The sequence below is a fragment of the Hyperolius riggenbachi genome, chromosome 2 (assembly GCF_040937935.1).
Source record: "Hyperolius riggenbachi isolate aHypRig1 chromosome 2, aHypRig1.pri, whole genome shotgun sequence".
Lineage (NCBI taxonomy): Eukaryota > Metazoa > Chordata > Amphibia > Anura > Hyperoliidae > Hyperolius > Hyperolius riggenbachi.
The window spans coordinates 237,021,394-237,033,933 of NC_090647.1; the positions used below are offsets into that span (position 1 = coordinate 237,021,394).

The 12,540-nt window shown below is 44.5% G+C and overlaps 1 protein-coding gene across 1 annotated transcript in view; it reads right to left on the reverse strand.

Moving 5' to 3' along the window:
* Positions 1 to 12,540, reverse strand: part of CFAP47 (cilia and flagella associated protein 47) — a 730,879-nt gene that overhangs the window by 84,229 nt on the left and 634,110 nt on the right. Inside the window, exons 59-60 of the mRNA XM_068268343.1 lie at positions 10,823 to 10,982; positions 8,676 to 8,770 (exon numbers count right to left, since the gene is read on the reverse strand). Coding sequence (XP_068124444.1) covers positions 8,676 to 8,770; positions 10,823 to 10,982 — 255 coding nt within the window. The remainder of the gene's footprint in view (positions 1 to 8,675; positions 8,771 to 10,822; positions 10,983 to 12,540) is intronic.

The window sequence follows — 12,540 nt, forward strand, 5'->3', positions numbered from 1 at the left end:
AAAGGGGCTTGAGGTCAGCCATCCCCTCGGTACTCTTGGCGAATGTCCGCTCTCTCCCTAACAAACTAGACGAACTACGTCTACTCTGCGGCAGGTGGGAGCTCGGGAGGAACACCCCAGTACTCTGCTTCACGGAGACCTGGCTACATGAGAACATCCCGGAGAACGCCCTACACCTTCCAGGCTTCAGCCTCATCCGGGGAGACCGCAACCCTTCCCTTTCTGGGAAGAAAAGAGGCGGTGGCATCTGCTTCTATGTCAGCTCCTCATGGTGCCCCACCCCACCAGTACTTGACAGGATGTGCTCCCCAGACCTAGAACTCCTTCTTGTGAACTGCAGGCCAGCATATTCACCACGGGAGTTCTCCTCCTATGTCCTTGTCGGAGTTTATATTCCCCCTGATGCCGACGCCAAATCTGCCCTGAATACCCTCAGCGACACCATCTCGCAGTGGGAAATATCCCTCCCGGACTCACTGTTCATAGTCATGGGTGACTTCAACAGGGCAAACCTTCGACAAGAACTGCCACGCTACCATCAGCATGTCGCTTGCCCGACCAGAGGCCTAAACACCCTTGATCATTGCTACACGCCACTGAAGAATGCCTACAAGGCTATCCCTGGGGCGGCACTTGGCTCCTCCGACCACTGCCTTGTGCATCTCATCCCCACCTACAGGAGGCTCCTGGAATCGGCAAAACCAGTCGTGAAGTCCTCCAAAGGAATGGTCCAGCGAGGCCAAGCTCCACCTTCAAGCCTGCTTTGATTGCACTGACTGGGAGTCCTTGGCAGCTCCAGACCTGGACGAGTGGGCGGACATCATCACCTCATACATCAGCTTCTGTGAGGCCTCCTGCGTCCCAACCAAATCTTTCAAGGTCTACCCGAATAACAAACCGTGGTTATCCAACAAGCTACGGCTACTGCGGAAACGTAAGGAGGCGGCTCACAAGGCGGGAAACCAGGAGGATTTCAGGAAGGCGAGGAACGCTCTGAAGCAAGAGCTGAGAGCCGCAAAAAAGGAGTTTGCTGAGAGGATGAAGCAGAACCTGCGCTCGAACAACTCACGAGCGGTATGGCAAGGGCTTAAGGCTGCCACCAACTACAAGCCTCCCCCGCAACATGCTACACCCAGCCCTGAATTAGCTGAAGAACTAAGCAGATTCTATCACAGGTTTGAAAAGCAGGCTGAGCCTGGGGGGAACCCGCCACCTCCTCCCCCCCCCCATCCCCCACGCACAGCGACCCAGGTGAGGACTCACTCTCTCTGGAAGTGAGGGAGGCAGATGTTCGGCACCTCCTGTCCACGCTAAATGCCAGGAAAGCCTCGGGACCTGATGATGTGTCCCCAGCCTGCCTCAAATCTTGTTCGGAGCAACTTGCCCCCATCCTCTCCGCCATCTTCAGCAGGTCACTGACAGAGGGCAGAGTCCCTGCGTGCTTCAAGAGGTCCACCATCATTCCTGTTCCTAAGAAACAAGGCATCTCTGACCTCAACAACTTCAGGCCTGTGGCCCTGACGTCCGCTATCATGAAGACCCTAGAGAGAGTGGTCTTATCCACCCTCAAGCTATCCACCTTGCCCCTACTAGACCCACTCCAGTTCGCCTACAGAGCAAACAGGTCCACTGACGATGCTCTAAACATCTGCCTGGAATACATCTACAACCATCTGGACAGGAAGGATGCGTATGCCAGAGTACTGCTATTAGACTTTAGCTCGGCATTTAACACCATATGCCCACGCACCCTCCAGAATGTCCTGGCCGCACTTGGGGTCCACCCCACCCTACGCCTATGGATCGTTGACTTTCTCTCTAACAGATCCCAAGTTGTCAGGCTGGGGGACATCTACTCACGAGAAGTGATAACCAACACGGGGGCACCCCAGGGCTGCGTCTTGTCCCCGCTGCTCTTCTCCCTCTACACTAATGATTGTAGATCCGTGGTAGACTCTGTCAAAGTCATCAAATTTGCGGACGACACCACCATTGTTGGCCTTGTAACTAAGGACAACATCCAGGAGTACCAGCAGCAGGTAGAAAGACTATGCCACTGGTGCAAGGAGAACAGCCTGGTGCTCAACACGGCCAAAACCGTCGAACTTATAATTGACTTTAGGAAGTCGGCTCCTACCCCTCCTCCCATCTACATCGATGGCACCGTGGTGGCCAGTGTGCCCTGCGCTAGCCTGCTGGGCACCACTATCTCCAACGATCTCAGTTGGAGGGTCAACATCACGACAACCCAACGGAAAGCCCAGCAGAGACTCTTCTTCCTCCGCCAACTGCGGAAGTTCGGCATGGCGCAGGAGATCCTAACATGCTTTTACACTGCCACCATTGAATCGATCCTCTGCTCCGCCATCTTGGTCTGGTATGTGGGTGCCACCGCCAGCGACAGGCACAAATTACAGAAGATCATTAAGTCAGCGGAGAGGGTGATCGAGAGACCTCTGCCTCCACTTGACCACCTGTACAGCACAAGACTGAGAGCCAGGGCACTGAGGATCATAAGCGACCCCTCTCACCCAGGCCACTGTTTTTTCACCCCACTTCCACTGGGTCGGCTTCGAGCCATCCCCACCAAGACCACCAGACACAAGAACTCGTTCTTCCCGATGGCCGTTAGCCTCCTGAACTCCCTTAATATTCTACCACCCTCTATCAGCTCCCTACCACCTGCATAGGAGCAGTAGACTTCAGTAGGGTGTGTTTTCGTAAGATGAATACTGAGCTATATGCACATCTAATGCTGACTGTAGATTTGTGTATGTCTATATTTGAGTTTCTTTTCTGTATTTCTTTCTATGTACCGCTCCATTGTGCCAAACCCAATTCCGGGCTTGACCCAGTCATGCTTGGCGAAATAAAATGATTCTGATTCTGATTAGTGGTGGTATAAAAGGCATTTTATTGATAAGTTGTGAAAATATCACCTAGGCGAAAACTCAGGAGAAAAAGTGAATTGCACATGGACCCTTGTGTCTGAAAAAAAAGAGTGTGGACCTACTCTGGCATTTATTTATTTTTTTTGAAGAAAACGGTTTGTAAATCATCCATACACAGTTTTGTTTTCATCATTTTTTAATATTAAAATATACATGGTAGATTTATGCCTATGCTATATTTAATGTGTGGGAGCAGCCTCGCACGCCTTAGTAACTCTGTGCCAACAAAGCAAGTGCAATTAGCCCAGGTATCGCATAACCCACTGACCTAAAACATAATACTGATGAAAATGAAAAAAATGTTCCATCACTCAGCAGGCTGCAAAAGTATAACAAACTTTATTGTTGGAAAACACACACTGGGATAAGCCAATAAAACCAATTAAAACAACTGGAGCGCTCCGTGCCCAGACAAGCCGCAAACACACTCACTCAGTCCATCCATACAGGGGTACCGGTACCAGGACAAGGATTCGGGGTTCTACCCTGCAGGAAAAAGAAGCAAGCGGAGTGGAGATGCAGGCTGTCCGGAAAGTGTCAGACTACTAAACCGGGGTGAACAACAACAATGGCTCCTGGGATAACAGCATAGGGTAAGTGATAATCTTCACCCACATCGCGGGACTCACCACTCTTCCTCCCTATGTCCTCCTCCAAGCATAGCTGTGCGCACAGCAGGAATCTTCACTCCTTTGCCGGACCTCAATCCGTGAAAGAGAGGTCTCCGGTCGGCAGGACTCCGGCGGCACGCGTGCAATACCAAGGGTGTACCCGGCTGAAGACACTCCAAGCAGCTCCAGTACAGATTGCGGGTTGAGACCCCGCCCACCTACGCGTTGCGCCCGCCTTCTACGGGCTTCAACTGGGTGTAGCTGGTCAAAATAAGGCACTTCCCTTATCCCACACTACTACCTTCTTCACCTGAGGGGGTTGGCTTACTACCAACACGGGACCTCTTTCCACCTGGGAGGTAATCAAAAAATTCCCCTCCCTTCCATTCTTCCAGGTCCTTTCCCTATTTATCTCCTTTTGCCCCCGCCTGAGGGTGTGAGGGGGATTTGGTCGCATCCAAGACGTGTGGGAATCCTGTGTTGTGCATACAAGTAATGAGGAGGTCTGCTGTATCTGGCAGCCGGAAGAGGCTGAGACAGGCAGAGGCAGGAAGAACCAGTTTGAAACGCATATATAAGGGGAAGTGCCTTATTTTGACCAGCTACACCCAGTTGAAGCCCGTAGAAGGCGGGCGCAATGCGTAGGTGGGCGGGGTCTCAACCCGCAATCTGTACTGGAGCTGCTTGGAGTGTCTTCAGCCGGGTACACCCTTGGTATTGCACGCGTGCCGCCGGAGTCCTGCCGACCGGAGACCTCTCTTTCACGGATTGAGGTCCGGCAAAGGAGTGAAGATTCCTGCTGTGCGCACAGCTATGCTTGGAGGAGGACATAGGGAGGAAGAGTGGTGAGTCCCGCGATGTGGGTGAAGATTATCACTTACCCTATGCTGTTATCCCAGGAGCCATTGTTGTTGTTCACCCCGGTTTAGTAGTCTGACACTTTCCGGACAGCCTGCATCTCCACTCCGCTTGCTTCTTTCCCTGCAGGGTAGAACCCCGAATCCTTGTCCTGGTACCGGTACCCCTGTATGGATGGACTGAGTGAGTGTGTTTGCGGCTTGTCTGGGCACGGAGCGCTCCAGTTGTTTTAATTGGTTTTATTGGCTTATCCCAGTGTGTGTTTTCCAACAATACAGTTTGTTATACTTTTGCAGCCTGCTGAGTGATGGAACATTTTTTTCATTTTCATTAATTTGGCACTGTTGTGACGTCATTCCTGCTTTGCAGTTTGCAGGCTACACGACGAGGTTGAGTTTGTGCAGTCTTGGGTTTTCTAAAACATAATACTGAGGGAGCAAACCCTATAGCTGCAGAAGGGCCCAGAGATGTGGGATTCCCAACAACTTATTCTGTCACCTCGAACAGGCGTTGTATTTGCCCCAGTTGTAATGGGTGGGCAGAATCATTGTGGTTGAATTTCAGTGGGGGATCATGGTGGCTACACGTGCTATATTACCTTGGATCCCCAGTAAATGGATCCCCAGTAAATTGGTGGTTACCAAAGGGGGAAGGGGGATTAAAAACTGGGACGGGGTGCACACACTGCAACCACTGTTACAATTTCATCAGATAAATATGAAACATATGTCGTTATGTTTATTACTTGTAACAAAGAAATTGATAGGTCCGAAGTCTCGAAAGTAAGACACTGTTAAAACTGAAATAAAATTACCTGGCAACTGTATTTACCCCCCCCCCCCCCCCTCCACTTAGCCAAGTAAGTGTGCAACATTGGATTCATTTCCTTAGTGCTGTACACAGTGCTTTGTTCATTCAAAAACTCATATGATGCTTCTAAAATGAGTGATATGGCTGCAACCAATGGTAAAAGTTTGAAACAAATAATTAAAAAGATGTATATTACCAGTTTCTAAACTTGTACTAAAAACTAGAATAGTTTCCCTTTAAAGGAGAACTATCATGATTTTTTTCCTGTTCAAGAAAAGTCAACCTCAAAATGAAGTTGAAGTCTACAATCTTTAGAAAATTGCAGCATGTAGTTACTTCAGACAGATCCTGCGGCATCTGGATTTTTCTCTATAGAACCCTGACTGCAGTGGCTGTATACTTGTCTTTTGGCTAACCACCTAACCATATTCCAGCCTCTGCATTTGTATTGTTTTTATTAATGTAAGTGGGTGAGAGATGATCCTAGCATAGTCCTCTTCCACCCAAATGACTGAATGTGAGCCTCTGGATCAATACAGAGGTCAGCTTATGACCAAGTGGAATGGCTATAGTTACCAAAGTCTGACTTAGATAGAGAAGGCAGCAATCCTGCAAGTTTTATTTGAGAATTATCTGCATGATATACTATAATGTTTAGGCTACAGGAATATGTCAGTTTTTTGATACATTGTATGAAAAGTGTCGTCATGCCCATATCTTTATTTAATTCCCTTTCTTGCTTGAATAGGGCTAATAATATTGCTCTAGAGGCCGTATATCTGACAGGTTTCCTTTATCTTGGCTTGCCACAAAAGCATTTATGCATATAGTGTGACTTTACACATTTACATTGTTTGAATCTACGTATTGTTTTTAATAAAATGCCTTATCTTTTACACATAAATACACAAAAAGATCAAACCTTATACGGATGATTAGTACTTGTGATGGCATTGAAAATTAACTTTTCATCAACAAAGATAAAAACTGCATGGGTTGAAGTACTGGGTTTAAGTTCTTAATGACAGACCGAATGAGCGTTTACACATAAGTGAAATTTAATCAACATTTTAATAACCAAAATGTTTCTGATAAAAAAAGCCCAGGTGCAGCAGGACATGCCGCAGCTCAAGTAAAAACAACAACAACAAATAAAAAAAAAACGAAGTAGTAAGCCTACAAAATGCTGTAGGCAGATGTCATTTTTCACAGGATTATTTTTAAAGTGACCCTGAGCCGAAAGATTTATACATAACCGGAGCTTCCTCCAGCCCCCTCCACATTGATCACTCCCGCACCTTCTTCCTCCAACTTCTGGTTCTCCCGTTACAAGCCCCAATAGGTTGGCAAGTCGGGGTGCACTGTGTATGCACGGGCCGGCCACCTGTGTGCCCTGCCATGCTCTGCACCAGCGCAGTACTACTGCACAGGCACAGAATGCTTCCAGTCATGGAAGTGAGACGGGGGCATGCGCAGCCACACTGCACATGTGCTGACTGACCCCGACTTGCCCAACTTACAGGGCTTGTAATGGGACAACGAGCAGTTGTAGGAAGACGCTGTGGGAGAGATCGGTGCAGAGGGGGCTGGAGGAAGCCCCAGGTATGTGTAAAGTTTTTAATAACATTCGTCCCTGGTACACTTTAACCTCCTTAGCGGTAACCCCGTGCTAGACACGGGGTAAGCCGCCGGAGGGTGCTGCTCAGGCCCTGCTGGGCCGATTTAAATAATTTTTTTTTTTGCTGGACGCAGCTAGCACTTTGCTAGCTGCGCCAGCACCCCGATTGCCGCCGCGCGCCCGATCGCCGCTATCCGGTGCGGCGCGCGGCCCCCCCCAGACCCCTGCGCTGCCTGGCCAATCAGTGCCAGGCAGCGCCAAGGGGTGGATCGGGTCTCCCAATGACGTCCCGACGTCGCTGACCAGCGATCTTTGAACAGGATTTCCTGATCGCCTATCGCCGGAGGCGATCGGCGGGGCTGGGGGGATGCCGCTGAGTAGCGGCTATCATGTAGCGAGCCCTGGGCTCGCTACATGATTTAAAAAAAATTTTTTTTTAAAAACTGCTGCGCTGCCCCCTGGCGGTATTTTTCATACCGCCAAGGGGGTTAAGGGAAACTCTAGTGAGAGGAACACTTTCAGCATTTACCACAATGATTTCAGCACTCCTTTGTCTACCTCCTTGGTGATGTGTTTTTATACATCCGATTTTAAATATCTACTGTAAAAAAAAAATTCTGAAACTCACTCTTAAACTTCACACTGTTTTGTTTATGGATCATAATGTTTGCGGGTTATTATGAGCTGAGAAACAAGAAAGGGATTGCTTCTCCTAGAAAACAACACACACATTCATGTCCAGCACATATGAAATGTTAATAACATGTAAGGGTAAAGTCATACATGTATCTTATCAAAGTTAAAATCCCCAAGCTGTACTTCCTACTTTTATACGGTAAAGCTGCCATTACCAATTTTTTAAGTCAAAAGTGGGTGCCATAAAAAAAAGTCATATAATTGGGCTATCAACCCCAGACATAATATAATTTATCGAAGCTGTCTTTATGCTTGATATATTGTATAATTCTTTCATCACGGTTTAGAGATTTTACTGACATATTATATGCACATTAACTTTGGCTATTATAGATTCATTTTGATTAGAATCTCATCTGAATATCCATTTACATAGTTACATAGTTATTTGGGTTGAAAAAAATACATAGTTCCATTGAGTTCAACCAAATTATTGGATAGTATTCCAAGTAGTAGTGATTGCTATGCTGTATTATATAGGTGTTGCTATACAAAGTGCTAGTTCAGGTTTGTATTTTTTACAATTCAATAATTGCATATTTTGTGTATTATTTATGGTTAGAAGTGAACAAAGTTTTGTGCAGTGCAGATAAACCATTTTTGTACGATGATGATGATTTACTTAATTACCTGACTCAGGGGATTTGTAGAACTGTCTCCCTGTTTCAAAATGAAACACAGCTGTTAGTGTTCCCTTCCCCTCCAATCCCATCATCACCTACATGAGGTAGTGAAGGTGGGGCTGGAAAAGGGACACCAGGCAGTCTTTTACTATGACCAAATAACTGACCACACCCAATTTGACGTTTTTGCAGGGTTGAAGTGCAGCACTGTAGTGTTGCAAGTGGTAGTAGAGGTGGGCTCAGTAAGGTGATCTACTTTTTGCTGGGGAAGGAACTTCCCCTCCACTGCCAATAAGAAGCACTGTCTGCGCTTTGTGCATTGCTTTGTACACCACACTTTGTATATTGCTATTCAACCGAAATGTTCTATCATGTGCATTTTATTTTACCACATGGAGACTACATGGAAAGTAGTGGTCTAATAATTTACATTTATTACATTTAAACCCTAAATACAACACTGAGGTATGTATGAAAATGTGTATGCATGAGAGGCAGACCGCAGTACCTGGAGCTGACTTTGATAGATGAGCTTCTGGAATTCCTCGAATTGGATAAATCCACCGTATACCAGAAATAGCCCCATTTTCAGTTTTTGATACACTGTTTTAAAAGTTGGTAAATAGTTACTGTTTCATTAAGTAAACAGTATTAAGATGTGAAAAAACATTCAGAGACATTTTGTGATCTCAGGATAGATAAATAAGCAGACAAGTAGCCAGAGATACAGTACCTATTTATACCTTGTAAATATATATGGGTTTACTTAAAGTGAACCTGAAATTACACTCCCTGTCAAAAATAAAATTAAACCAGTAGTAAAGCTCTAAAACGTACAATCTCCTAATGTCTTTGTCATAAATGTTTCCTCAGATTAACCTAAAAGATCTTCCAACAAGAAAGGGAGTCAGACGTTTCATCAGTGCTGGCCAAAGTCCCCCACATGTGAACAAATTCTGATCTCTGCAATGGTACAGAGGCTGGAGAGTGTAATCAGTGGGTTTCCACTATGCAAAAATGCGGGCAAACATGGTAGACCTCCAGAGGTTGAACAGGGGACACCCTGCAACTATGAGTAAAGCAGCATATTTTTTTAGGGATTTTGTGAGGTACAATTTAAGGGCCATTTTTTACAGGTATTGAAAGGAACTAATTTGTATTTACACCGATGAATTTGTCTTCGTTTTGCTGCAATCATTTAATAATAATAATAATAATAATAATTTTAGAAAAAAATCAGTGGGTGTCGATATCTCAGCAAAGACATATATATATATTTTTATTTCTACTTACTATGGCCTGTAGTCCATTTAGTCCCTTGGATTCTGTCCTGTCCCCTCTGTTGCAAATTTGTGCGGCCATGCATGAATTTGGCCACACTTACTATCTGACCATGCTTCCATAGCCGGTAGTGTTATGCGCAAGTGCAGTTGCAGTCTTTGTGAACTGCACATGCACAGAATGCTCCTGACCATAAGAGTGCGATAAGGGAGTGCGTTCGGCTGGGATGGAATATGGACTACAGAGGAGACCGGATAGAATCCAAGGGACCAGATGGCCTACAGAGGGCTATAGGAAGCCTCAGGTAAGTATAAAGCTTGAGTTGCTCTTCATCTCAGGTTCTCCTTAACCGATTTAGGACAAAAGGCTCTTATTGCATCCCGTGCTCGGGCCCTGCCAGCATTAAAACTACACTGCATTAGGCTTAGTCAGCCATAAGTGTGGCATAGTTTTAATTATTTGCGGTCCCGAGCCGATTAAGTTAAAACTGATTTCAGACAGTTTATCAATAAGATAAATGATCTGGAGTGGCAATAAATGCTCATTAATCAGGCAATAGTTCAAATCATAGTTCCAACTTATTGTACTACAATCAGGGATTTAGGGGCAATAGATTTTTACTCTGATTTCATCAGAAAACTTTTGAGTTTGAATGCTACAATGTGGTGTAGTTCAGAGAGAATGAATAATTTCTATAATTAGACCATAATCAGCTTGTATGTTCCTTCTTTATCACTCCCAGTTTTCTGTTAGTAATGCTTTGGAATTGCAATGTTTATAGTTGAACATAAAATAAAAGAAAGAAAATTAAATGAAGCTTTCTTAAATCCCAGCATTGTACAGAGCTGACCTGGAGGGAATGGTTTTTCTCTCAATAAAGGAGGAATTTCATGTAGGTCGGCTTTTTTGTTTGAGAAAAATAAAATCAAAAGACTGCAAAATCAATAATCAAGCCTACAATAGGTAACGTAAACCCTTTACAAACATGTTATCTGAAATGCTGGAAGAGAAGCGAATTGGGTGAAATGTATAATAAATCAATACAAATGTTAGAAGAATTCTGATGTGCAGCCAGATTTTTTAGACGCCAGAAAGCTCAGCCATAAGGAACATTTTAAACACTATTTACATTCTGACACACAATAGATCTGCTTCAGAAATAACCAAGAAAACATACACAGTTCAAGACCATTCCTGTGCTATGTGCCAGCAATGTGGTCAGCTCTGAGTGCACAACCGACTTCTGCTACACTTAGAGCTAGACAGCCCCCAGACAAAGAAGGAAAATAATAACTATTTCTAGTTTCCACCCAAGAGGCTTCTTCTCTTTTCTATGTTAGTGAAGGACCTAATTAACAGATGAAAGCTTCCTACCTTTTCAGTTCTGTATTGAAGTCGTCAGTGCTATTGTGTTCCCAGTCATCTCCATTTGCTTTTAGCATATGCACCACTACTAAAGCCTCATAAAGCTTCATTGTATCTGGTGCAAATAGTACAGGTATATCCAGCTTCTCTTTTGGAGCTAAAGGAATGCCTGCAAAATGGAAAAGCAATATAAGTAACATCTGATTTTTTCAGTGCAGTTTCATGTGAAATATTTGAAGTATATGAAAACTGGAAGATTTACTCTTCAAAGTTTTAAAAATGAATATCAGTAATTAGGCAAAGTTCCTTAATCCACCACCAGAATGGCAATTATCATTCAGTTTCAAAAATACGATTGGTATATACAGCATAGAGTGGATATATTTTTTTTATTACAGCATAAGTCCCCTGGATTATAGCATAAGCCTCCATACTATAACCTTCACCTCCTTCAGTGCATGGGAGATGGGGCTGATCCCCTCATCTGTAACATCTTGCCCACGTTGCATTGAGAAGGTGTGTGTATTGGGGGAAGGGATTTACTGCACTCTTTCTGCAGCGTACTCCAGACATTATTAATCATTTGGGCTGTAGTAGGGGGTGGAGCCCCACATTTATAGGCGCTGAATACCGAGTGGGAATACCAAGCTGCAAAAGGAAGATTAGGTTAATAAGCACTTGGGGGGAGACCCATGCTGGATAATGTTTATATTTATATTATAAGTCCCACGTTTGATACATATGCACTGTTCTGTCAAATATATGATAAGTACACATTACATATTCCATCCCCACTGCACATTTGTTTAACTGAACTTGTGGGCTGCCAACCTAAGGCATAGGTAAATGTGCACACAGGTCCAATACTTTTAGATTCAGCCAAGCTACAATTGGCTGCAGTAACAGTCAGTCATGGCTCCTGGTATCCAAAACATCATAGCAGCAGTATACAGTGGCCTCAATTCACTAAGCTTAACTCCTGTCTTTAATAACTCTCCAGAGCTCTTTTACAGTTATCACAATTATATCACCATGGTGATAACTGTAAAACAGCTCTGAAGAGTTATTAAAGACAGGAGTTAAAGAGGAACTCCAGTGAAAATAATGTAATAAAAAAGTGCTTCATTTTTACAATAATTATGTATAAATGATTTTGTCAGTGTTTGCTCATTGTAAAATCTTTCCTCTCCAAGATTCACATTCTGACATGTATTACATGGTGACATTGTTACTGTGGGCAGGTTATGTAGCTGTTTCTAGCTGTTCTGGCTGTTACAGACAGCTGTAAACAGCCATTTCCTGTCTGTGAGTCTTGTTACATTGTGGCAGTTTGCCCAGAGTACCGCGGTACTCAGAGCTTCTTGTGGGAGGGGTTTCACCACAATATCAGTCATACAGCGCCCCCTGATGGTCTGTTTGTGAAATGCAATAGATTTGTCATGTAAAAGGGGATATCAGCTACTGATTGGGATAAAGTTAAATTCATGGTCGGAGTTTTTCTTTAAGCTTAGTGAATTGAGGCCATTGTCTGCTCATCTGCTTTTTAGGTGATTGCAGAGGCACTACGCTGAGGGACCGTGATGTGCATTCCTTTGCTTAGTAAATTACCATCCAAATTGTTACTGCTATTAATGCTACTTAGGCTTACCTATTACCAGTTAATTTCAGTTATTACCGATAACTGACCTATCAACATAGCAAGACATCTATTTTTCTAAAAAATCCAA